This window comes from Nesoenas mayeri, assembly GCF_963082525.1.
Source record: "Nesoenas mayeri genome assembly, chromosome: 5".
In the NCBI taxonomy this organism is placed as follows: Eukaryota; Metazoa; Chordata; class Aves; order Columbiformes; family Columbidae; genus Nesoenas; species Nesoenas mayeri.
This window is the reverse complement of record NC_137548.1, coordinates 68524379-68551292: the sequence shown is the minus strand read 5'-3', so window position 1 is coordinate 68551292 and position 26914 is coordinate 68524379. Positions and strand designations below refer to the sequence as shown.

Below are 26914 nucleotides of genomic sequence, written 5' to 3'. Positions count from 1 at the left end.
GTCGTTAACTCATCCCGTCCTTTGCAGGGCAAGCGGATCGTCAGTGAGAAGCGCCCCGAGTGCTTCCCTGGCCCAGGCAGAGCACCAGAGCTGAGCGAGGAAGAGACAGACCACTTGGTGGCTTTCCGCCGGGGCAGGAGGATGCAGATTGCCATCACCATGGACAACAAGGAAAAAGTAAGTGCATTGTGAATGACTGGACTGCGGCGTGGCAGTGCTATCCGCTCATTCTGCTGGCGTGAGAAGGGCTGTGGAGACAGATCAGGAGCCAGCCCAGCAGCAGGACGTTGGGATAGACTAGATGTTACTGGTGTGGAGCTTAGCACCATAAACTGGCTGTGGCAGAGGAGAGGCTGCACTCCTTTCCCTCTCTGTGATCCCAGCCAGGGCTGGCAGGCTCTCAAACGTGCCATCAGAAGTATCAGATGCTAGTTTGAGTGAGTCAGTGAAAGCACTGCCGGAAATGGGGCGCAAATCTCACCTCCTGTCTCCTACCAACCTCTTCTTGGGGCCGCACAGCAGACCGAGTCAGGAACACTCTCCTCTTGACTCACTGCACGACTTGGCAGAGCCGGGCAATATCTGCTTCTGAACCGCAGGCCTGCTGTGCGTGGCCATAACCTGCTGGGTGAGGTGGCTGAACTTTGGTAATCTTTGAAACATATTTCAAATACTTCTTTGCAAATACCTTCCTCTTTACACACACGGAGGCATGTGATATTTTCCTATTTGAGAGTTTGCACAGATAAGTAAGAATGCCTGCAGCAAACAGGGTCAGCAAAGCCTAGGAAGCAAAACAACACTTAGTGTAGCTGCCAAACACACCCAGGAACGCCGGAAGACCTGTGCAGCACCCTCCTGGGACAGCAGCCAACCATCTGCTAACAGCCCACATCCATCTTCAGCTTCTCCTCCTCCCCAGAGTTTACCTTACGCTCTGAAAGCCCATGTGCTCCTTTCTCATGGCTACCAAGCAGATTTTTAATGCCGTGAGCCTCATATCAGCTGCCTGATTGAGCCACCAGTCCCTGTTTGCCAGAGGCTGACATGGCCGCTGTCCCCCATTTTGGTGTGGGTGTCCCACATGGAGCTGGCGGTGGCGGAGGGATGAGTGCCGTGGCCGTGGCCGTGCCGCGGCTGTCCCTGGGGCTGGCAGGGCATTCCGGCGTGTGCAGGGCAAGTCTCTCTGCTTCTGCTCTTGCTGGGCTGGTTTAAATACTTCATCTCTGAGGTCATCAAGGCTGGGACTGTGCTAGGAGAGAGCAGCAGGAGGACTGCCTAGATTTTGGCTGCAGATCCTGAGCCCTGTTTTAAAAATGTATGGATGGCCATGGAAAATCTCCTTTGTGTTTATTAAGGAACATGAAATCTGAGGCTGAGGGTCCGCATGTGTGGTTTCGGCGATGCCTTGCAGCTACTTTGGGAGTGCGTGTGGGCACAGGCCTACAGCTGCGCTAGTTGAAAGCCATATCTGCCTGCACCTTTTAACATGAACCACTGGAGATCTGATGCTGTGAATCACAGGCTGGCAAAGAGGGTGTGAAGCCCCTAATGCCTGGCACATTTGATTTGGTGATTCAGCAGGGGCTGGTGTCTTGCGTCTTGCTCCTGCTACTTTCACCTCCCACTGTGCCACCATTCATTTAAGCTCATTAATTTCAATTCCCAATGAACGCAGTTACCTCCGTGTAGCAGCACAAGGAGCTCACATGACTCTGTCAGCTCTCCTTTCCTCAACTGTACAGAGTCACAGCGGTTTCCTTCACAGGGCTTGGCCTAGAAGGTAATCCTGATAATCCCCAGGAATGCAAACAACTCTGTGCTGCTCCTCCTCAGATACCCAAGTTCATTTAAAGTCTTCCTTTTCTTTTTCCCCTTAATTCAGACCCAGCGCTCGGCTGGCAGAGAGCAGCACCGAAGCTCGAGCGCGCTGTGAGCGACAGCGGGCGGCTCGGGCGGCTCTGGGGCTGGCCCAGGGCCCGCTGGGGCTGACGGCCGCAGGGAGGAGGATTGCGCAGAGCCCCTTGCTGTATTCATGCCTTGGCTGCACAGAATCCCTGTCAGGAGCACAGGAAAGGCACAGAGGCTTCAGATAACTCTAGCTGTCAAACAGCACTACCGAGGAGCAGTGTTTGCCCTCAGCGTTACTTAGGACTGAAAATAAAGATTAGTTTTGCTTGATCCCCTGCTCTCCTGGCTGAACAGATAGCCTGGCTCAACAGCAGCCTTGGACTAATGTCACTGGCAGACCCATTTAGCGGCAGCGTCATGCTTCTTGCTGGCACTGCAGACTTGTCCCTCGCTTTCTGTTCCTGAGCGTACCTCCCCCGGCTCTCGGGAGCGCAGAGAGCCGAACGGAGCTGGCTGCTCCTAGGGCAGAGTATCCCGGGGACAAACGCAGGAGCACACCTCCCACGGCTGGGAAAGGAGGGGCCAGCAGCGCGTGTTAATGAGCTTATTCCTTCTTTGGAAACCTCGTATAGTTTAGAAAAAGATATAAAAGTGTTTGAGACTCTAGTTTCCAAGACCTGTTACCAGCTGGGTATGTTTCAGAGTCCAGCTGAGCTCAGGAGATTTTCTTGTTCCCGGTGATTTCCCTAGATTGATCGGGCCCTGTTCCATCCCTAGTTAATGAGCTATCCTCACATTGCCATTTTAATTGTGTCACTTCAGACAACAGCGACAGCAGCCAGGACAAACACCAGCTCTCAGCACACTACAGCTCACAACACGACTGAAAGGATGTGGCTGTAAGAGAGTTACACGTTGGGTTCCACAGTCACCTCTGTGAGCCGCTTTCTTGCAGCCACACTTGGTCAACCTTTTCCCAGCATCAGTGACAGAAGCAGATGGGCCTGACGTGACAGGTCACGTTGGCGTCTCACACATCATGCCAGCTTGGGCTGGTGGAGTCGGAGGTTTGGTCTGGCCCACCCTGTCACTTCAGCTGTTCCTAAGCTGCCTTAAGGATTAGTGTTTTAAATAAGTTCTTCTTTTTTCTGATAGCGATAGTGCTTGAAAAATGGAAACGAGGCAAGTGGGTCTCACACGCTGTGCCTCAGAGTGCCGTGTTGCTCCAAGAGGCACTGCGAGACTGCGGAGCAGAGAGCAGATCGGAGTCAGCAGTACCAAAATGTACAAAACCTTCATTAACTTCGTCCTGCAGAGCTCTGTGTGTCACAGGGATGTTGAGTACATTAATGCACTTTGGAAACAGAGGCCGAATCCTGCCAGCACCGGTAGCATCACAGCATCCACAAGCCCTGGCAGCCTTGGGATTCAGTTCCTCCCCTGTAGCCAGGGTTATAGCACAGCTCTGCCTTCCTGGCCACAGCGGTGCCGAGCATGTGAGCATCGCTTCAGGAAAGCTGGCAATGGGGAGCCAGCTGGTAACACAGGGAAACTGGCCCTGGTGGGCTCTGCAACCCAAAGCCACCCCAGAGAGCTGGGACCTGCCCAGTGAGGGCCGTGCGCCAACAGGAGTGTTAGTGTGGTGGTGTTTGCAGCACCAGCGAGTGTTTGCAGCCGCAGTGAGCGTTTGCACCACCAGTGAGTGTTTGCAGCCGCAGCGAGTGTTTGCACCACCAGCGAGTGTTTGCACCACCAGCGAGTGTTTGCAGCCACAGCGAGTGTTTGCAGCAGGTGCCAGCAGCACAGCACCAGGGAAAGAGCAGAAGAGCAGTGCAGCCTGATCCATACTCGCCATGCCCCAGGTTAGGAGCTTCCTGTGCCAAGAACAGCATCTTTTTCCTTGACAGGCTTTTTCCAATTCTAATTTTTTTTGAGTCCATCTACGCTTTATCCCCCACACATGTCCAGCCAGGAGCTGCAATGGTAAGTGACGTGCTGTGTTGAAACACAAACTTGTTACCTGATGACGCCGGTTGCTGTTTCTGTGTCACGGGAAGCTGTGCATAGATCATCCCTGCTTCGCTTTCCCAGAGCACAAACGATCTTATCGACCCGTATCACATCTCTTCTGCAGACCTAAGAGACTGACCCTGTTTAGACAAGTCTGGTGAGGAAATAGTTCTATATCTTTGATCACTCTCATTGCCCTCGTTTGTGCCTCTGTTATTTGTACTATAGAATTTTGATATGAGAGGACCAGAACTGTGGTTGGTGCTCGGGCTGTGGGCTCCTGTGGATATACTCAGTGACATAACAGTGTTTCTGGTTTGTTCTCTATTCTTCTTTTAACAACTTCGCATTTGCTTTGCTTTTTTTTTCTAAATAATTGAGCTAACGTTTTCAGGGAACTATTCACAATAACACCAAAAATTTTGTTGCTGAGCGTTAATCATAGTTCAGGCTTCATTACAGTGTGTGTACATGTAACAAGGGGCTTTTTTCTCCATGTGAGTTATTTTGTATTATTGAATTTCAGCTGTAATTTTATGATGCAGGCATTCAATGTCAAGAGGTCTTTTGCAGCTCTTTCCTGGCAAATTACATTATTTGCCCTGGATGATTTACTGTCACCAGCAAACTGTCGTCTCTCTATTCAGCTCCTTTTCCAGACCATTTATGAGCATGTTGAGCAGCGCGTGTTCCAGTGGCACACCCCTGCTAATCTTCTGCCATGGAAACTGGAGTTTTCGTGCCACTTTTTGTTTTCTATCCTTTCATTAGTTGTTAATCCAAAGGAGAAGCTTCATTTTCATCCCCAAGTTGATCAGCTACTGGGAGAGCCGGAGGGGTATCAGTGTTGTCATCCGAGTGGCTGTGTCAGGGCCTGAGCTGAGACCCCCGCTGGAGCGTTAGCGTTCAGCCTCCTTCATTTGCCCTGTGGGTTTGTCACCTCCTGCCCCCCTGGCTCCCGCTCTCTGGGTTATTGGTGTGGGAGGGAGGATCACAGCCCTCCCTGCCCCGTAACGTCCCGCACTGGGCACTGTCAGATCTGCCTCCTCACTGCCCTTGCCACATTTATCCTATGAGAACATTTGATGGGCATCCTTGTTATCCCACGTCTTTCTCTATTTTTATCCATGATGAAATTGAATTACAAAAGAAAAAAGAATGCCATTCTTGCTAGCCTTGGCGCTTCCAGCTGCACCACATCCTCAGTCCCAGACCACGCGCACGGCCGTGGCCGCGGCTGCCAAAGTGGAAATGCCAACAAAAAAGCTGTTGTTGTTCTTTTCTTTTCTGAACCAGTCCCAATGCCTTCCACCACCATGCCAGCTTCAAGCCTGGTTTTTTCTTACCTACTGAAAGGTAGCGCAGAGGGTTGGGGGACCAAATTATCCTGTCTCCTTGCAGAACAAATTCACCTGAGCACATCGCTCTGCGGATGCAACTTCACACGCTCCAGTGCCACATCTGAGACCTTCCGTCCCACCTCTGCCCGGCTGCCCCTAAGTCTGCAAGCCAGGCTGGGGACACTGCCTAACGTTTCGCACCAGTTTTCCTAAGAAGCCGCTCGGTGCTCTGGCTTTCAGGGTCGTTGATGCAGCAGAGCAGCAAGCTGGCAGCCCGGACCTGTGGAGCGTGATGGTTAATTAGCAGGTTACAAATCATCTCTTAAATGGATAGGGCTTCAGGGCTTTTAAATTGTCCTTTTATTAACAGAGTTTCCCAGGATGGTATATCAGAAATGACTGGTTGTAATCAATAGACACAAAAGCTGCTTTCAGGGAGTTCCACGGGTAAGTCTGACTCCTGTGCCTGCGTGGGAGAGGAACCAAACCCGCGGCAGGAGAAACACTTGTTTTTCTATTGCTGATGGGAGGGGAAGATAGGCAGAAAGGGTGGCTGAGAAGCCTTTAGCTCCCTTCAGGCAGCACAATTAGCAGGCAGATTTTTCAAAAGGGTTAGAAAAAAACATCCTCTCATGTACTAGTTTCTAAAATCCTGCTCAGTGGGGGATCTGAGCACTGGAAAACCGGCTCTGAGCTCTTACAAAAATGTCCTTCTGCAGAAGCAACGGCAGTTCTGATGCCAACGCGTGCCGGGAGGAGCGGGTACCAAAAGGTTAATTTAACACATCTGTCGGTACTTATTTTTTAAATAAGGAGACTGTGAAGTAGCCCAGAGACGTTGGAGCCTCTCACAGCTTTTGGTGTGGAGAACTGTCAGTACTAAACAATGCTTAGCGTGGCTGGATAGTGGCATCAGCATTGTCACCACTGCACACTGACTTCAGTGGGGTTTATGTACACCGAGAAGTCACAGCCAGTGTCAGAAAGCCTTGGGGAAGCCAGGGCCATAGCCTGGTTAGGAGTAGGCCCTGCCCGCCCTGCCCCGGCCCGGGCCAGTCTCTGCCTGAGAGATAGAGAAATCCTTGCTTAACTCTCAGGGTAAGCAGAACATCATCTTCTCCGTTTGCTTCAGGTTTTTGTTCCCTCCTCACATCTCTTCCGCTGCTGCGCAGGAACAGTTAAACTATGAGATGATAATGTCATTGTCATATTTCATAATTTTGGGGGCGGAGAGGAGGAAGGAGGAGAAAAACATGTTTTGCTTCCCCATGGCCTGGGTGCGTCAGAACAGGTGAACAGCGGCTCTGGGGCAGCGTGGAGCAAATGCAGAAATCTGCTCCTGTGCCAGTGCAAAAGCAAAGCTAACCATGTTTTCCTAACTGCACAGCTCAGAGCTGCTTTCCTGGTAGAAGAGAACCAGATTTTTATGGTCCTGTTTCCCACAGTGCCCTTGGAGAAGCAAAAATAGCAGCAGACAAAGGAAAAAGGCAGCCTGGCTCGGGGCAAGGGGGTAAAAGGCAGGAGAGTTGTACAGCGTCCCTGTGAGGGGATCTGCGGTGTGCGCTGCAGAGCTGGTGCCCAGCGCAGGGCAGCCTGCGGGGTGCGGGTGTCCGCGCTGGCCAGCCCGGCAGGAGCCGCGTCCTGTCCCGCGGCTGGCGAGCTGCAGCGCCAGCCCTGGCCGGGCGCACTCCTGGGGCACGGGCTCGCTGGTCCCTGGCAGCGGCAGCGCCGCGGTCACCCGCGCTGGGCTGCGGAATGCAGAGAGCACACCCTGGCTCCGTTCTCCGCCTGCGCGGATGCTCTGACTTTCCGGTTCCCATCTTCTGGGACACAGTCAGGCATTGTAAAGGGGCCAAACTGTGTCATTATTTGCATGAGAAATACGCAGACTCAGATGAAATAATAAGCACGCCCATGCAGCTCCCTGCCTCAGTTTCCCCATCAGTTGTGAGCTGTCTTTGGCATTCCCGAGGCAATCAGTGCTCCTTCTCTCCCGTCTCTCCTCCCACACAAGGTTTTCTTTCCCCAGGGATGGAGGGACTCCAGCTCTTCTGCCGCAGCTGCCTCCTTTGTACTCTTTCTAAAATGATGAGTTTCTTCTACAGCTGCTTTAAAGGCTAAACATCCATCTGCCCCTTGCTCCCCAGCCAGCCTCCTCAAACAGGCAAGGTTTGCAGGTTTCTGCTGCTTTAATCTCTGTATAAAGGCAAGGCTGGGTTTGAGGCTGCGGAGGTTGGTTAGGGCCGCGGGAGCAGGCTGCAGCGGGGCTGAGCTGCGCCGGGGGGCTGGGCAGGGCCCGCAGGGGCCGGAATCCCAGCGTCCAGCCCCTGGCGCAGGCGGATCGCTGGAATAAAAGTCCTGTTTCCAGCCTGCGCTGCACCTGACAGCACTGACAATTTCTCGAACGCCTGACCTGGCAGTTTGTGCTGCGATTTTCTTCTTTGTGTTTCAGTTTTGCTTGGCAATGCAGAATGGTAGCACGACAATCTCAGCCCCGCATGCTCCCTGGCCCTGTAGCGGTTCAGCAGGGAGGGGGATTTGGGAAACGTTGGCTCCTCTGGGTGCGAGGAGGGGTCTTTGGCCCAAATCTGAAAAAGTACCTGAAACTTGGTCTGTCTTGGGAAGAAAAGGGACCGTACAGGGCCCTTGTGTGCCTCTGCCTTGGGAGGTGAGGGACCTGTCGGAGTGAGTTCCTTTTTCTTGCTTTTCTAATACATCTCTTATTTTCTGACTTCTTGTTTTCTACATCAGTTTGATTCAGGACGCCAGAAACCAATCTCTCCTGTTTTGCTGACCTTTCCTAGACAGTTCTTACATGTCTGGGTGGGCACAGGGTCAGGCACTGACTCCCCTGCCAGGAGTCCTTGCTTAATCCTTGACTTAATTCCTGTGTCTGTGCCTTTGCAGGCAGAGGAGAGGAGAACAGCAGAGAAGAGGAGATCAGACAGCGACAGAGGCCCGGAAAGCGAGCACAGCCGCAAGGTGAGCGGGGCTCCGCGTCCCTTTGCGGGAACCCTTGTCTTGGAAGAGGAAACCAGTAGGATGTGCCTCCCTGTCTGTAAGAGTTCCCTAAGTCCTAAAGGAAGCAGCAGCATGCTCGGACGTGATCCCCACTGCTCATCCCTTTTGTCATCCAAAACTTTTCTGAGCAGCTGGAAAGAGGTGACAGGGGACTTGCCCGTCACACCTTGTTGTGGCTGTTGAAGTCCCCAACACCGCAGCAGGGATGTTACAAAGGGGAACACGCTCACCCCTGTGGCAGCACAGCCCTAGCTGGTTTCTCTCCCAGAAACGTTTGCTTGTGGATTGAAAGGCTCAGGCTGTATTACCTACAGCTCCTCAGCAGAAGCTGAATAGGATGGAGGTAAATTAAAGCACTGGCCTTCCCACTGACTGTTTAATGCAAAACCTGGAGGACGTGCTGGCTCCCCTGAGCCTGCAGATGCTCTTAATTAATGGAGCACAAATTGAATAGCCCCACCTCAGTGTGATTCATTATGAGGACACAGATGGGCTCTTAAACATTAATTCTGGCTGAGTTCCCCAGAGCAGAAAAGCGGAACGCGGCAGCCTTGTGGCCCAGCTCACCGCAGCCCCACTGTGCCTGAGGTGAGCCCCTGGCCAGGGACCAGCTCTGCAGGTCCCACAGCTGCCTCTGCATCCACCCATGAGAGCGCACAAACACCAGCCTTAGTCTTTCCCTCGCTTTTGGCTTCCCCTTTGCTCATGGTCAAGGTAACTGCACAGGGCATTTCCCTTTTCCCTGCTCTCACCGCCCCGTGCTGCTCCGCTCTCGTGGGCTTCTCCTCAGTGGGTGGCTCAGGACTGTCCTTTTGGCAGACCTCGGCTCTCCTGTCTTTGGGATCCAGTCTCAGGTCCCCCAGCGATGACTGGAGGAGCAATTGCTGCCACCCCATCTCCAGCCCACGTGAGTGGGTCTCCTTGGTAACAGGGTTTTCAGTGGCTCCTTCCCTGCCGCTCTGCTTTTATCAGCAGTGCGGGGCTGAGGAGTTCGCTCCTGTTTGAGGATGGGGTGAGGGTGGCTGGCATGGGAGGGCACATGTATGAAGTGCTGAATTAGCCACTGGTAATTAGTACCCCAGGGCTGATATTTGCTATGCTTGACAACACATCATGGGCAGTTGGCTCTTGTTTCCACCAGGTCTGTTAACCTGACAGGTGGGTTACCCACCTCTCCTTCTTCATATGCTCCAGCAGCTCTGAGCCAACTTTTTATTGAGCTCTTTTGAACAGTGGCAGCCCTTGACTTGTCCATCGTGAGGAGGGCTGATCAACCAAGAGGCTGAAGGCAATGAGGGTGAAGAGCCCCTTCGCTCCAAGGATGCTGCTCTTGGCACTCACAGCACCGTGTGCCCTGGGCGGAGGGTTGGCCGTGGGCTCCCCTGGATGCCTGATGGTCACAGCAGGCTGGCTTCCTTCCTGACCTTCTCAGTGGGAAGGATTTCACAGGCATAACTTAGGATTAAATGTCCCAAAGTCTTCAGGTAGGAGGATTCATTAGCCGAATGCATCTTCTATGAGAGTTCAGCCTGTCACGTTCTGTTGGGAGACATTGCAAGCACTCCAGGAACTAGCTCTATGTCATAAATAAACCTGAGCAAAGTGCCTCTTCCTGAAAAATTGAGAACATTTGGGTTTTAAAACCTTCAGGTGACCGCTCACCTGCGGACACAGCAGGTGAAAGCTGCTGTCTAATTTATGCCTGCAGTTACAGTGGCTGCCAGTACAAATGGGGTGAGTCAATTCTGTGGCCATTTGCACACAGAATTACAGGTGCATGTTTTAAAAGCGTGTAATCAGCTACTGAGCAGAATGAAAAACTACATCTTATGGCAGCTCCTTCACAGATCAGGAGCTTGGAGACCACTACAAGAACCAAACAAACCTTGTGGTTCAGGTTAGGGGAACAGCACTGAAGCCCCATCTCCTTAAGGCAAGAGGAGTGTATCCGGATGGCAAAATCCAGGGGTTTAGGTAATACCAATTTTAATCCTTAAAAATGTATCGCTATTCATATAGTGGAACAGTTTTTCAGAAATATGTTGCCACAAATAGTCATTAGCATTGTTGAATGTCCCTGGGAGGGAATGGTTGCTTGTTCTGATTTGGCTACAGCTTTACCACGTGGCTCCAGGTTAGCCAAGTAACTTCTTCGTGCCTCAGCTTCCCTCTCTGTACAGTCACCCAACCCTGGGACCAGTATGTTTAGGCTGTGGGTAAAGCAGAGCCCTTCTGTGTGCGCATCGCTTTAGAGGGAGAAGTGAACCTTGCTCCACGCTGTTTTCAAGTATTACTGAGCATTTCTGGTGGTGACAGTACAAAGTACACAGAGTGCAGCTGTTTCAGACATTTTTATTAACATGAAGCAATTTTACCTCCACTAGGATGGTGGAAAGTCAGCCCAGAAGAGCCCTGGAGACCTGAGTTTCCCCATGACAGGACGGGAGCGCTCGGAGTACATCCGCTGGAAGAGGGAGCGAGATCAGATTGACCTGGAACGACTGGCACGTCACAAGAACGCGAAGGGCGAGTGGCGACGCGCTTGGGATGTGGAGAAGTCAGAGCACATGTAGGTCCTCCACCGCGCTGGGGTGCTCTGTCTGCAGCAGGCCCTCTGAAAGCAGCGAGATCTTGTGCAGATGTTTATTGCTCATCAAATCCCGTGCTGTCATGTGCCACTCCCTGACCAAATCCCCATCGCTGTCTCTTTCCCCTCCTGAGGGGTGCTACCCAATACATGGATTTTCAGTCACCCAATAATTAGAAGTGAATTGACTTCAGTGGGTGCTGGGTGTTGCTGGCAAGGCAGCTCTGAGCCCTCCTGGTCTCCTGTGTATCAATTATTGAGAAAAGCCATAATATGGAATAAGCAGGATTTAAAACTAACCAAACAGGTCTGATCCAGAGGTCTCATCTGAGATGACAGGTCTGAAGTAACTTTGGATTGTGTTTGGAAGCTTGGGAAACTGCATTTGAGCCTTGTACAGTTACATTACAGGCATCTCTAGGCTTCATGGATGTTCATAGAATTAACTATATGCATATAGATATAGGTACTGATGTAAAGGTTTTAGAGGTTCTCCTTTGGGGTAGAATTGCCTCGCAGCCTCATTTTCCCTGGTTAGTGAGTGTAGTTTCAGCTCCTGCTGATAAACCTGCGCAGATTTGCCCCGGGCAGGTGCAGAGGGGCGGAAGGCTGGAGCCTGCGTCACCTCGAGGGCTCCTGCCCACGCTTTTGCACACCGGAGGGGAGCGGTCAGGTCTGACAATGCCTGTTTTTAACCTGCAGGTTTGAAGAGGACTTTGTTAAGGATGGGGAGCCAGCCTTGGATAATCCCAGCAATAAGAAAGGTTGGCAAGGGACACCTAGACTCTGTCCTGATGCTGGTGAATGCCGGTCGTGCGAATCCCAGTGCCACAGCAGCTGCCGTGGCTGTCAGCTGTGAGACTGCTTTCCTGGGCAAACGCCTCTGAGCGCGGTGTTGGGGTCTCAGCCCTCTCTGCTTTGCAGAGTGCTCAGGGGATGGGATTTGAGCGGCTGGGTGCTAGCGCTTTTTATCTTCCCAGGGAGAGCAGTGGCTTCTGTGACCTTGTATGACACAGTACGGAGGCTCAGTGCTGCCTCCTTCCCCAGACACTGGGTTGAAAGGCAATCCTATTCCAGAGCACATCATCTCTGATCCCCATGGCACACGCTGGCTTCTTTCCTGGGCGTATGTCCATCGCGGCTCCTGTTTCTCAGGAGATGGACTGGCAGAACAAAGCTTTCCCTTGTGACACCCTGTTTGAACATCAGGCTTTCTGCTGTGTGCCCATCACAGAACCTCACTCACTTCCGTGCATGCTTTGCTTTGTCCTCTCAGGGGGAAGAAACGCAAGGAAATTCCACCACAAGTCCTTTCCTCCGAACGGGAGAGGTGAGTAAACGCCAGCGCTCGGCTGTGTCACCCAGTAAATGTCAGCACCTCTGCTGTGCCCTCATGGAGAGAGCTCTCGCCAGGCGCTCCCGCGGGTTTGGAGCACCTCTCGGGACGTACCGCGTGGCTGCTCTCATAGCTGCGTGTACAGTCTGCGCTGTGCGGCAAGGGAGAACAAGAACAAGCCTTCCAGGAACAGCACAAGGGAGGCTGTATCCAAGGAATAAGATTAATGTTTTAACTGGAATCTGGAATGAAAACTGCAGAAGAAATCCCCCTAGATTATCAGTTTGTATTTATGACTTTAGGAAATATCCATACAGTATGCACCCAGCTTCAGAGGCTTCCCCCTCCAGGGGCGCTTCCCAGTGGCACAAGGGGGTTGGCCCCTTCAGTGGCCCAGCAGCTGGTTCTGCCTGCTCTTGCACAGCCTTTCCAACCTGTGTTCCAGGGGCAGGACAGCACGGAGTGAATGTGAGCGATCCTGGGCCCAAAGCAGTACCGGCCACGAGCAGCCGAGCCAAAGGGAAGGACAGACTGACGGGCAGAGCCAGGAGGTGAGGAGGCTGGTGGCCGTGCTGCAAACTCTTGGTTGTGATGTGCGTGTCTGGGGCTCATTCCCTGCCTGCTTGTGAAGAGGGACAGACAAAAAGAGATTTTATTCCCCAGTGGTGTCTCTTCAGATGAGTTGCCATTGGCTGAGAGCGTGGGGTCAGTGGTACTCGTGGGGTGCACCATTGCTGTACGGACCCGCTGCGTCAACGCTGCGGAACAGCCCAGGGGTTCAGGGTTACTCTGTGACCACGTTTGGGTAGTGCTGGCGTGTGCCCCAGCTGGTGCTTGAACGTGTCTTATCTGACTGCCAGGCCCTGCTGATACGGAGGAGCAGCCTCCAAAGATAGTTCCCAACTGAACCAATAGTCGTTAGGATTGATACTGTGGTACAAATGTCTTAAACACTTCTTCTGAAAGACCCCCACCCTGGTGAGGAGGGAAGTGGCCTGCGCTGCCAGCTGTGGGCAGCATGCAGCAATATAGTAACTTGCACAAAGTCAATTCAGAATATCAGCACAACTGAGTGCATGTTACAGGTTCGCCCACATCCTCCCAGGGGCCCCCCTCCCCTGCTGCTCTCCGTAATTAAATTTGGTGCAGTCTCCAGTTTCCTGGAGCCACACTGACAGTTTAATAACAGCGACTGTCTTTGCAGCACTGCCATGCCCTTTAGCGGGCAACAGAGGATGAAGAGTTGATCACATACCCAAGCTTCTCCATTTGTCCAGGCACAAAACCGTTCCCAGCATGTGAAGTTTGTGTTCTTCAGCCACCCCGGTCAGCTCTGGCCGTGCAGTTGAAGGGTTGCACCAGCAGCTTTGTGCTTCATGGGGGTGCTGGCCGCGTTACGCAGAGCGGTGCGTCGGTGGGAGGTCGGGGTGCTGGCTGTGACCTGGCCGAGGTGCAGCGTGCTGGGCAGGGCTGTGCGCGCAGGATCCTGCGCTGGCGGGACAGGCGTGGGTCTCGTACGCAGAGCCTGCTACCGCCATAAGCCTGGAGAATTTGCACTGGTGCTTTTGGTTCCAGTGACTGTGCTTTGAGGAAATGCACCCGAGCAGCCGTAACTCATCAAGTTATGCTGCACATTGGGAATCTACTCAAAGCATAATGTTGGGTTATCTTCTGTCTTCCTAAGCCTTGTTAGTTAATCATACCTTTAAAAATTAAATTTAATTCTGGTAAATTGATGAAGAACAGGTTAAACAGCATGCAAATAATCAAGTTAGCTTTGTTTCTAAGTTACATTCCACCCCTTTCAATTCTTCAGCTCCATCCTTGATAAAACGTACTTGGGAAAGAAAAGCCGCAGAGCTGTGCGTGTGCTCGCTCCCCCAGGACAGGCACGCTGGTGATTTGCGTTGTGTTACTGTCTGTAAATACCTGAGACAGCTGCCATTCAAAACTCTGAAAGACGCAGTGATTTACCCACGGTTCTGACCTATCAGGGCCAACGCAGACCCCCAGACCGCAACACCTGGCGTGCTTCTGCCTCTGAGGTTCGCCACGGAAATTGCGTTATTTGTGGTAATAAAAAGGCCGGGGAGCTGGCCAGAGAGGCAGCAAGAAAATGTAAGTGACAGAGCAGAGAGGGAAGAATTAAAGCAGGGACAGGAAGCTGGCCAGAGGGAGGTAAGAATGAAATTTAAAAAGGGACGGACTACAAGGCGGTCAGGGAACAACTGAAAACACAGGGATTGCTTCAACAGCTGCACTGGAGAGAAACAGAAGGAACAAATATACTCACCTGATACTAAAAGGCACAGGTGGCTGTTGGGCAGACTCTACTACCCTCACACTAATTGTTCGATTTTTAATAGCCGCAAATGACCTGACTTCAGGGCGTCATCCTTTCTAAGAGCCAGTACTTCCTACAGAATACAGCTTGTCTGAAACCACACACCAGTTTGGGGCTAAACGGGGTTCAGGGGGAAGGCCACTGGTGCAGCAATGCTGTCTGTGCTTCCTGCTGAACTGAGCTGGATCAGTTGTTGTCAGTTGTCTGGGTCTCCTCTAAGCTAATCACAGAACACTGTTTCCTGAGACACTTTTCCTTTGGACTTTGATCCATCTGTTTCTTTAGAGTCGCCATCCAGTGCCATCCCCTCTGCTTTGAGAAGGGGCAGTTTATTGCTGCAGAGCAGGTTGTGTCTCCCTGTGGGAGAGATGCTCAGTGCTCCCAAGGGCTGGAAGCAATTGCACAGAACAAGCAGCTTTGGTTCTTGTCAGTGTTTGCGGGAACATGAGTTATACCCACTGCAAAGATCGTTTGCTTCCTTTCTCTCTCCTTCCTGTGGGAGTCTTTTGTTTCCCTGCACTTCAGGGCCTGCTAAGGTGGGAAGGAGCTGAGGAGGTTTTCCCTGGGGGCTCCATGTGCTGGTACATCTGGTTTGTTCTGGTCACGTCTTGTGCTGTCGGCCATGCCCACCTTGTCTCACCATGAGAGCTCAGCACCACCAGCTGCTCCATGCTTCCAGAACCATTTCAGAACAGCTCTCCTTCTGCCCATTCAGCTCACCTCAGGGACTTCATTTTCCTTATCTCTCCATTGCATCTTCTGGGTCCTCTGTTGATCTAGAGGGGATCCTGTGTGTCTCTGGTCATGCCATCTTGTCTCTGAGGCTGGAAGAGCATCCTTAGTTCCACTGCTTCTCTTTGGGAAGAGCCATTTCTGAAGCTTTTCCTGTCATTTCAAACCTCAGCTCGGGGAGCCTTTGAGGTGCTGAGTCTTCCTTACCTTCACTTGGATCTGCCTTTACCACTTAGAGACTCCCCTCCTGTTTAAGTCCAGGCCACTCAAGGGCAGTTGATCAGACCGTTTGGGGCATCTGGTAGTGGCTTCCAGCAGCACTTTACCTCAGAAAGGATTTGGAGCCAAGTTCCTATATGAGTGTCTGTCCTGGACAGCCTTAATGTGCTAGGGAATGTGCTGAGTGTTCTCCTTGCATGTTAGCGATGAATAACACACTCGGTGTGAGCAGTAATGATGGGGAGGAGGAACATGTCGGGTGGAGGTGCTGAATGTTTCAGCATTGCCGTCCTGAGGCCTGCGGGGTGTGTGCAGGGCTGCTCTGCAGGAGCTGGGCTCCCTCCGCACTGCTGGCTGTGCCACCCGCGTGGCTGCTGGGCGCAGAGGGAGCCGGTCCCGAGGGCGCCGCGCTGACACGTGACACTGGGTCTGATCAGCTCTGCAGCCCGACTTTTTGCTACCCATACCTGGCTCTACGCTTTGAGAGAGCCTTGAAAGTGCTTGCAAATGCAATTTGCTTCTGCCCTGAGGACTTTGCTAGATAAAAAGACAGTGTGAAGCAGCTTAGTGTGATTGTACAGTGGAGCCTGTGATGGTAATTCCTACACAATTTTCACGAGGGCACATGGGGTCACTGTAACACATGTGCCTGTGGGACTGCCTGACTCTACAGTCAGCTCGGTGTGCATCTTCAGTTTTTGTGTCTTGGCCCAATTTTGCCAAATGAAGAGGCCAGTAAACCCAGCAGAGTCTGTCTAGAGAAGAATTAAATCTCACACACGTTTGCACATGTGTTTTAAGAGTATGGAGTAGGGAGAAATATGTATATAATATACATGTGTATGTATGTATATATATATATATATATATATATATATATATATATATATATAAAATGTGTGTGATATCACTTAGACACACATCTAAGAAGGTCAAGATTACTAAGAGCCCTCCCTGCCCAGTAGCACTGCATGGGCAAATGCAGATTTATATTCACCCTTGCAAATTCAAACAAGCAAAAGAAAGCAGCTCATCGTGCAGCCTTTAACCAAGCTCTTGCCCTCTTTGGCACAGGATGTTGTAGCTGCTGCAAATTTATTATGGGGTCGAAATGCACTTACACAAATCCTTGGATGAGACTGTCTGCTGGGCATGACTCAACACAGAGACACCATCTCTCAGGAAATCCCGGAGCTGCACATTTCTGGAAGCTGGGTAGGGTACAGGGGGGTGTTAAATGCACTTGCCCTCTTTCCAAACCCTGCCCGAAGCATCTGCTAGTGATGCTGGGAGGGGAAGAGAGCCTGGGCAGGCTGGACCTTCAGGCTGATCCTGATGGCAGTTCTTGCAGTCAGCAGTCTCCCAGGGTACTTCAAAGCAATTTTATCCTTCACTGTCTGCATCTGCCATTGTGGAGAACTGGGACCCTTGGGCACTGTCAGGCAAGCGGGACGAGACTGTGGCAGACACCAGCATGAGCAAAGTGTATATCTTATTAGTCTAACGACAACTGTCTGTTCTGGCAATTGGGTTTTATGTTTTCATTACGTTCAGAATTACATCCACCAGTTGATTAAGATGTAGTGGTCTCAGATGAGCGTCTCTGGACAGGCTGAGTGCTCTACAGGTGCCAGAAGGAACTGGACTGGTTCTGCCTGCCCCTTTAGCTCTTGTTGCCCCATCAAGGGGCTCAGACAAGGAATGCATGGGCCTGGGAGAAATTCCCTCCCAGGTGGCAGGCAGAGAGGGTGCCTTTGCCATAGGAGAGCTTGAAGGCCTAAATGCTGATTTTTTTTGTCTCCCTTCCCTTGACAGATGGGATGCAAAAGAAGGCGAGGACATGTGTTTTCCGAAGGATGACCTTGACAGCCAGGTGAGCTCCTGAGGTCAAGGCTGGCTGCTGAGCTTTCTCTGAACGGGCACTGTCAGCAGGTCGGAGGCTCTCAGCCAGTGCAGAGCTGGGGTAAAGGAACCCCTCACTAGCACTCTGCAGATGGCAGGATGTGAGAGCAGCTTCGCTCGTTGCATTGACCCTCTGTCAGCACAACCAGCCCACTTATTCTGGTCCCTGAACACTTTTGCTCCACCAACATCCTTTTACGCCCTTTAATGGCCTCTGCAAATTTTTCCTCAAGTTTTGAGAGCCGTGATAGACAAGGAATACCATATACTGGTATTTTAATGAGCTGAACTAAATATTTCCTTCTTCTCTCAGAGGAGCCTGAGGAAAAGCAGAGGCGATGAAGGCATGGAAGAGAACTGCACAGCTGAGCTGGAGGAGAAGGTGAAACAGCCAGGCCTCCAAGATCACGGGGCCTCCTCATCACAAAGGCTACAGAGTGGAAAGGTCCAGTCTGCCCACGATGGCCAGAAGGAGGAGCAGCGAGGAGCCAAGGGCTGCAGCACGGAGGTGTCTGTGGCCAGCACAGGTGACTCGGAGCCAGGGCCTGAGCCCAGCAAGGACGGTGTTGGGGAAGAAGCCAGCGGGAAGCCTGGCACTGCCCACGTGTCCCAGGAGCAGGAGAGCGCTAGCAGCACGGCTTCTGTGCAAGCCACCGGCCATGGCAGTGAGGACACCTTCTCATTGCCTGGGGAAGACAATTTAGATGAAGCTGGCTTAGAGAAAAGCACAGCTTCACAACAGGAGTCTGCTGAGGACTCTTCAAACAGCCGCGGAGGAAAGCTGGACACAGCAGCAGGAGATGGACTGGATGCAGATCAAGGACAACTGGTGAGAAAAAGAGGGGAGGAAGCGACCCAAGATGCTGCTCTTCAGGAGCAGACACTTGCACTGCCAGGAGGTGAAGATGCTGCAGGCACTGAACACAGCGGAGAGCCCTTGCCCCCAGGCAAAGCCAGCTCTGACGAGACTGGTGTGTCCGAGCAGGACATGGCAAAGTCACAGCCCAGGGAAGGGGAGCAGCCTGAGGATTGCAAGGACAAGGACAGTGGGGTTGCTCTCAACTAGCGAAGATTGCACCGGCTTGCCTGAGGCAGAAGGTGAGTTCCTGATCCCACTCTCATGGTGTGTTTGTTATCCTATTAATGCACTCAGCTCTAGTACAGGTCCACAACTCCCACCTGCTGTGCCCATTATGGCATCACACCGGGTAACTATCCAGAAATGTTCATGAACAGTGATGTGGGTTCCTCAGGTAGTTTAAATCTGTGCATCACAAAGACCTGCCCTGGAGTGGATGGAGAAACAACTGAAAGTCAGGAAAATTTGGACAGAAAACTGGACTGCTGAGTCTGGTTGATGACACACGTTAGTTAGGGCACACACCGGAACTGTTCCTGGGAGGGAGAACCTCAGGGTAGTGGGATTAATTTATTTCTGTCTCTGGGGTGACCACAACTAGAATAACTTGAGGGCAGCACAGTTCCTTTCCCAAAACACTTGCGCAGCTGTAGCAGCCCGGCTTGTGGACAGTAGTTTGAAGAAGGCTGACTGCACTTTGAATTGTTCGTGTAGGAACACTCATGTGAAGTCAGTGCATAAATACAAAGGGCAGGACGGTTGCTGTTGAAAAGGCCTGTTCACCAGACAGAAAGGAGGGAGAACAGATCTGGTTATGTAGCAATGCTCCAGGTTTTACTCAAGCAAAGAAGTTTCTTTGAGAAAGGCAAATGCAGAATGAGAAAGGCCAGGAGAGAGAACAAAGTATGACAGGCAGAAAAAGAAGGTAGAAACTAGGAGGAAGGAGCAAGGAGGGAGTGTAGGGGCTCTTGGGCAGTTACCTTTGCAAGAGCTGTCTTGTCCAGGCACTGTCAGACACAGGTCAGGGTGTCAGACCCACAGATCAGACGGGAGAGTCGGGATGTGATCCTGCCGCCAGGTTCGGCAGTCAGGCTGTAATTCGCTCCACCTAACTCGGGCTGAGCACAGAGGCACCCGGCTGAAGATCTGGGCCTCCTTTCTCTTTGAGAACACAATCCAGGTTGCCTGTCGCCTGAATCACACTCAGGATACCCCTGGTTCTAGCCTTTAAGCAGAGAGGCAGCAGTGATATTCCGTGAGTGGGCACTTGAGGCAATTAGCTGCTCAAAGGCAATTAGCTGCTCAAAGCCAGGCGGACAGATCACCCCCCCCAAGCGCCTTTCCCTGGTTTCAGCAGCGTTTTCTTCAGGCCCGACCCAGCAGCTTGTCACTGGGTATTGCTCAGTATTCATCCCAGGGGCATAAATGAGCTTAGGGATGATGTGGTTAAGCTGCTAACAAAAGACTTTCACTATAATCCAATACTATACAAAAGGCTTGGAGAAGCACAAGCGTTACAGCTATTTAAAAAAAGACAAAACACCAAGAAGCAGCAGGAGCTGGTTCCGTGCTTGAACCAAAATTCCTTCAAGTGAAGGAAATGAATTCCAACAGCATTTATGAAAACGTTAAGAGATGCTTGGATGCACAGAGCAGGAGTTTGCTGTCCAGGCCATGCCTCTCCAATCTACCAAAAATGCCCCCAGAGGATGAAGGAATTAATGACTACTTTTCTCACTCAGGATAACTTTAATTAGACACCGACTAAGAGGAAACAATAAATTACAGTAGCCCATTTTCATCTCAGCAATGGAGATTCCTATGGTTTGCTAATCGGGCCCTGAGTCCACTTGAGCGTGGCTCTTCGCTCAGCACTCCTCGCTGAATTCATTACCGCAGGCTCAATTAGAAACATGGGTTTATGTCTTGGAGAAGAGAAGGCGACCTAACCTGGTGTTTGCACTTAAGCACTGGCATACCTGTTTGGCTAAGCCAAAGCTTGAGGCCGGTGTTGCTCTCTGGAAGTATTTATTGTTTGGGAAACACCAAGTGTCGTGATGCTGGGGGAAAAGGAGCGTTTAACTGGTGTCCCAGGTACCCTCTGCCATTTCATCCCACCTGCCTTCCGATCAATCTCCTTCCTGTCTGCAATGCTCGTTTTCCCTGATCATGCCCCTCCAAGAGAGCATGTTCCTGCCTCACTTGCCTCTCTTTCCCAAGCAGTTTAAGCTGAGTTTGCAGGTGTGCCTGAACTCCGCGCTTGGCACCAGAGACCGCTGGCAGGGCAGCCGCAGCGGCGCCGGGCTGAGCCGGAGCAGCGCTTTGTGTCCCCCATCCCCGCAATGGGGTGCTCCTGCTGGGTTTTTGTCATTCCATCAGCTGCAAGAGCACCTGAGGATTGAGCGCGTGAGTGCTGCTTGGCTGCGACGATGGGCTGGGGCGTCATTGTCACCTCCTATCTGCTCAAGTCACCAGAAAGCAATTTGGCCTCTCCCTTTGCAGCGCTGACAGGCTGTCGTCAGGGCTGGCTTTCCCAAACACCATCGTTTGCAGACAGAGTGGATTCTGCCATGATTTATTTGTAGGAGGCAGACAGAGGGACGTGTCTTTAACTGTCTGCTCCCTGTGTCTAGTTTGTCAGGAACTTCCCTTGGCAGGCAGCAGAAATGCAGGAGCTGGGTTTCTGTAGGCCTGGCTCAGCACAGCAGAGCGGTTCATCTGCGCGGCTGACAGCAGGGCTCCCAGGAGCGACAAACAGCAGCGATTACAACAACAGCCACCAAAAAGGCAGCAGCTCATTTGGCTCAAGTCAGTTAAGTTGTCAGCATGTTTGGAGCGAAAAGGTCTCGTGTCTATTCCTGCTGTTGCTTTGAAGTCCCCAGATCAACGTGGCAGGCTGCGCAGTGACACCGATGGCAGTCAGAAATAACCACTGGCTGGCGCCACTCGCTTCCCTTCTCCCTCGGCTTCTGTCTCCTAGTGCTCTGCAGACAGAGCAGTTGTAGACCACGCTCTGTGTAAAAAGCTGCAAAGCTCTATTTTCCTGTAATTCTCCCTGAAGTGTTATTTCACAGCAATTCTTTGGAACCAGATCCCTCAGAATTGCCCCATTTGAGGCGCGTTTGAATCCTTGGCAGGAGTTTCCTCTTTGTTTTTGGTTTATTGAGCCAGCTGACTCCCGGCGATGCTTCCGGGTAAGGACTGGCTGAAGCGCAACCCGCAGGAAACCGGCAAAGCTGCTGCCTGTGGCCCACACGGGGACTTCGAGGTGTTGCTGTCCTGGAGGGAAACATCAGGACAACTGCTAGAGTCCCCTGGTGAATGTAACCACAGGAGACGAGCTAATGATCGTGCCTTTTCAGCCTGGCTAATCAAAAGTGCAGCATTATCAGGCAGAGTGAGGTTGAGCAAGAACCAGGAAAAGAGCATCACTCAGGGAGCTAGCAGAGCAATAAGATCAGGCGTTAAACAAAGAGCTGCGCCTCTTTGTTAGAATGCAAAATTCAAAGTGCTATTTATTCCTTTTGTGTCTAGTACCATGAATTCAGGTGCCCAAACCACCTTAGTTATTTTCTGCCTCTCACGGCTGGAGCGGAATCTTTAAGGAGCAGGCAGTCCTGAGTGAATGGCCCCTAATCCAGTTGAGGAGGCTGTGGGCTGGGAGCTCGCGTGTAGTTTGGAGCAGTTGGTGCTGGCAGGGAGCTGCAGGCGCCTGTTCTGACGGTGGAGCTGGCGGCAAGGCAGCACAATGACAAATCCTGCGCTGCAGCAGGGGAGGAGGGGGCGCTTCTCACCCTGCGGTGCGCGAACAACAGCAACGCAACTTCTCTGTGGATGAGGATTTATGCGGCAAGGTAAATGGGTTGTTGTTAGGCGAGCCTACAGGAGGTACCAAGCAGCTCTGGCTTGGTAAATCCAGACCAGCTGGAAAGCTTTGCGCTGCTTTGTGTCCATGAAACAAGTGGCCAGGGAATGACCTGGAGCGCCTGGTAGAAAACATGAGCCAAGTCTGTGCCGAGAATCTAAATTATGCAGAGTTTGAATGGCTACTGTGTTGGAGGACAGAGAGCTCGTAGCAATAAAGGAAGATGATTATTGTAACTGGAACCCACGTGAGATATGACCAGCATCAAGAAGCACCTGGAAGGATGCACTGCTGTGGGCTGTCAGGACTGGTTGGGAATTCCCTGCCAGAGGTAGCACGTAACTGTCAAAGGAAATCATTTTTTTCCCCTGTGCAAAAATACAGATTTGACAAGTGCCTTGCATGTACCAGAAATGGGTCTGCTTCAACACCTCGTGTTTTATAAAACGCAGACTGGAGCCCTCGTTAAACCTTTTCAAAACAGAAAATTTTGATGTTATGTTTTTAAATACTGGTGATTCAGTTTTGATACGGTGCAATTTTTGGAAAATCAGCTTTGAAACACGTGCTATGATTTTGCAAAATACAACCTATCAACTCCAAAAGGAAGGTAAATGAAGTGGGAAATCCTATAACAGGGTCACTTCAGCTGGTGCCAGGGCCGTGCCCTCTGTCCATGGAGCTTGGGCAGCCCGGAGCGTGGCAGGTAACAGCTGTGAGCAATGGGCGGTGACACTGTGCTCTGCACCTGCGCTGCTCCTGGGCGCGGGGCCCTGTTTCCCCCGGGGCCGGCTGGACCTGCCTCCCCGCCGCCATGCTGCTCGTCCATCCCTGCACAGCAGCAGCTCCTTGCAGCGAGCGGCCACCGTGTGGCTTTCACAGCTTCCACTGCTGATGTCTATTTATGGCACTAAAAATCTCCATCACCTTCAAACCGGTTGGAGATGCTGTGCAGAGTGTGGTGGGGCTTTTATCCTTCGCTTCAAATAACAAGGAATAAATATTTACCCGAAGTGCAGGGCTGGAATCCCTGGAGAATGTCCAGCAAGTCACAGAGAAGTAAATGATACACAAAAACCACAGAAGCTTTTCCCTGAATTCTCTTGAGAAAATGAATCGTAACGTCTTTAGAGAAAGTGCAGCTGGGGGTAGATTTCCAGAGCAGCTCCAGGGGTCTGACCTGGCGGGTGGGCTGACGTCAGCGGGCGCGGGGCCGCGGGGCCTGTGCGCGGCAGGGCTCGGCAGGGGTCGGCTTTCTGATGCAAACCAGCACTAAACGTTGGTGCGGGAAGCAGGACAAGCGGAAACCAACGCTTCCCAGTGCAGTTACGGAGCTGCCAAAGAGCCCACCAGCTTCCTCAAGGAGTTCAAGAGATGACAACGTCCCATCTGCTGTGATGTCTAGAAGTTGGCTCAGGATCGGCAGAGTGAGGTCCCGAGGGCTTGACTTGAACAGTGGGCCTCGCTGGTCCGTCCTGTCGCCCACATCACCTCCCGGACCCACCGTCACACACCGGGCGTTTCAGATTCGCAGAGCACCACGTACCACCGTGAGCAGAGAGCTCAGTGTCCTCGTGCAGAACTGGGAGCGCTATGGCTGAACACAGGGAGCGATGCGGTGATGTTCATGCTCTGGAGTGACGGAAACCTCTCCCAGGGCACAACACGGGAAAACACAGGGATGATGTGGTTCAAGAGAAATGTACTTGAGCTGAAGAAACCCAGGGAAGGACTCCAGGGGTACTCAGGGGATGGTTGTTTAGTCTAGCAAGATGAAGGCAGAAAGTGCTGGAGTTGTGATCTCTGTAAATACAGCGGGGTAGCAAACACCACTGAGGGAGGAGAAACATTCAAGCCAGAAAACTCTGGTGCAAGAGTCAATGTATTGAAGAAGCCCCTGAATAAATACAGGGAGATGAGGGCAAGGTGGCCAGAGGGCTCAGAAGCGTGCCATGTTGGGGCAGGGCCGTCACTGCCAGGCTGGCCACCCCACGTGCTTTGGCAGGGACTGCCTAACGTGGGGCTGCGGCAGCGCCAGCACCAGCTTGATGACAACGTTGTATGGCCCTGTCAAAGCTGGGGGCTGCTGCAAAGCAGATGCTTTCACTGACACCCCAGAAATGAGCGTACACAGCCCATATGGAAACATAGGCTCTTGGCTCCTAAATCTCTCTGGCACTTTGCAACGGTTTCTGTCTCTTCTTTAGTTTGTTGGGGTGACTTGAGCAGACAAGGAACTCTTAGAAGCAGTTGCCACTTTGACCACAGCTAGTCACTGGAGCACCTTTGTTTCCTTACGGCTACTTAGTTCAGCTTAACAAGTCTGAACATAACGCAGGGCTCTGACAGCCAAGCTGTCACCATTTGAAATGTTGAAAGCGGAGCCGCTCTTGTCACCTGCGGTGGCTGCTGTCCCCCCAGCTGGCAGCACCTGCCTGGAGCCTCTTGGGGCCAACCCCGTGGAAAGGGAGTCGAACGTACCACGGTGTCACCTGCCACGCAGGGGCACAGGGACATCCTGCTCTTGCTCTGCCCTTGAGAACAGGCCCTAGAGAGTGACAAGATCGTAAGTCACTCCAATAGGAATCCACAGAGACTCTCTTTACATATTTAACCTCAGCAAGAGTTGCAGGGATGATTTTTCTACCACTGGCAAATCTAGACAGGATTAGATTTTTTTTTTTTTCCCTTAAAGAAATCAGTTCTAATTCAAATGGGAATTAAATTAGGGATGTCCAATGGCGTGTTCTAGGTAGAAGATGACTCATGATCTTACTGATTTTTTCTGGCCTAACAGTGTATGTTGGAACAGCAGATACATAGATATATAGACATATAGATACATAGATATATAGATATATAGACATATAGATATATAGATATATATCAGTTTTAAAAAGCTAAGTGAGAAAATCTAGTATGATGTGTCTTACATGTCATGGCTGAGTTTGCCTTGTGGTATTTCATGGGACTGAGTGCCCAGTAAGAACAAAATTGGGAGCCAGCAGAATTACATCGCTCATGCGCAGGAAGATGTCTGTATTGAACAGATAATAGTGTAAAATAGGGAAGGGAATTGTCTACCAGCACTAATAGCACAGGGCTGTCAAAGAGACTGGAAACCATTAGTAATAAGATAGATGAACGATAAGCAGAGCTGGCTCTGCAGTCAGTTCAGACTCGTACAACACATTTTTAAAAGTGTTAGGACCACCAGGCACAATTCTGAAGATCTGCTTCCCGGCCCTTGGCAGCAGCGTCCACCCAGAACCGTGCTGCTGCGGCCCAGCACCCCGGCAGCGGGAGACGGACAGGACAGTGGAAAATGTCCCCAGCAACAGTCCTGCAGTCTCAGCTGCACACAGCATCGATTGTTTCAGTGCTGTGGCTATGCCTTCAGTGAAGTTCCTCATTAGATATCTGTGTACGTGTCCTTAAATGATTCCTTCAGAGGTTTCCTTTCTATGCGAGCCAAGCTTACCATCGCCTTGCCTGCCTTCATGGTGTTTCATCTGTTTTTCTTTTGACGTGGCCCCTCTGCCCTTCCTTGTGAGCTTTCGGTGCTGAAATCTGCATCAGCCGAAGGCAGAGCTGGGGATTTGAACACGGATGCAGGAAAATGCCAGCTCAGCAATTCTCAGCAGCTCCTGAGCATCTGGCAGCTGCAGGATAAAAAACCCAACCAAAAAACAACAACCAAACAACAACCACCCAGCCACAAAGTCTGCCTTTCACAGTTCAGATCAAGGTGCCTGAGTGTGAAGGCAGCTGCAGGACAGAAGGCTCCAGGCTCGGGGTAGTGTTTTCAGACTGATCCACAAGCGCTGCAGCCCCAGCACAGGTTTCAGAAGAGAGGCCACAAAGCCCTGCCCCACGTCAGCCCCTCTTGCTGCTCCAGGTGCTGCCCGAGCACACACAAAGCCCTGTAGGGATTGCTGCTCTTGAGGCAAAAGGACTATAGTTGTATGTAACGCAGGGGGCACTGGGAGCGTGTTTCATCCAGCCTGGCGCCCCAGCTCAGCCATGGGCTGCGGAGCCCCTGTTGCTCCCGTGGGACCTGGCAGGTGGGTGCTGGCCCCCAGCAGCCCCCGCCACGCAGCAAGGTCAGCTTCAAACTCAGCCAACGCTTTTAATTCACCGCTCGGACTGACAACCCCGCTGCTGTCTCTGCTCTCGTTTCACAGGACACCGTGCTGAAGGCGGTGGATGAGAAGAGGAGCACGAGCTTGTCCTCGCTCTTTGACCTTCTATGAAATCAGCTTTCAGCATCCACCCTGTGCCCTTCAGCGCCCACTCACAACACGTGGGGTCCCCCGTCACCGTCACCCCTGCTCGGTTTTGGCATCGCCCTTTCCCCTCCGTGTGCCAAAGGACAGGGAAGGCTACACACACTCCCAACCTACAAAGAACATACTGCCACTTTTCTTTTGTATTTATTTTGCCTATATTGCAGCTGTGTGGCAAGCCAATGAAATGTCTACTGGATGCACTTTATTTTATTTAATAACTAATTATGTTTAAAGTTAAGGTTTAGGTTTCTGGGCACCCCCGCAGAGGCTGGCGGGGAAGCGGCTGTGCCGGAGGACGGCAGTGGCCGTGCGAGCTGTCCCTCGCTACCGACAGAGCTTTAGGAGACAGGGTGAGAGGCGTTAGGTTGTAGTTGGGTAGGAGGGTGAATAAGTAGTGTTCAGAGCAGCTCTTGTGCGCAGGTTTGTAGGGGTTGAGGTGCTGGCAGAGGCGGAGGGCAGCTGTGCGGCTGCGGGGCGCGGGGGGACGGCGCATTCTTGAGGTGTGCTGTGGGGGCAGGCGCTCGCATCCCGCCCGGCGCCTCCAGCACACACAGCTCGC

At 51.9% G+C, this 26914-nt stretch overlaps 1 protein-coding gene across 1 annotated transcript in view; it reads left to right on the top strand.

Annotated features, from left to right (window-relative positions):
• CCDC9B (coiled-coil domain containing 9B) overlaps window positions 1-26336 on the top strand; it is a gene marked incomplete at its 5' end in the record, with an annotated part of 41542 nt that extends 15206 nt beyond the window's left edge. Inside the window, 9 exons of the mRNA XM_080345988.1 lie at window positions 28-177; window positions 8109-8183; window positions 10607-10791; window positions 11512-11573; window positions 12086-12139; window positions 12591-12696; window positions 17256-17313; window positions 17656-18440; window positions 26251-26336. Of these exons, the coding sequence (XP_080202114.1) occupies window positions 28-177; window positions 8109-8183; window positions 10607-10791; window positions 11512-11573; window positions 12086-12139; window positions 12591-12696; window positions 17256-17313; window positions 17656-18408 (1443 nt within the window). The 3' untranslated portion in view covers window positions 18409-18440; window positions 26251-26336. The remainder of the gene's footprint in view (window positions 1-27; window positions 178-8108; window positions 8184-10606; window positions 10792-11511; window positions 11574-12085; window positions 12140-12590; window positions 12697-17255; window positions 17314-17655; window positions 18441-26250) is intronic.
• Between the last annotated feature and the right edge of the window lie 578 nt (window positions 26337-26914).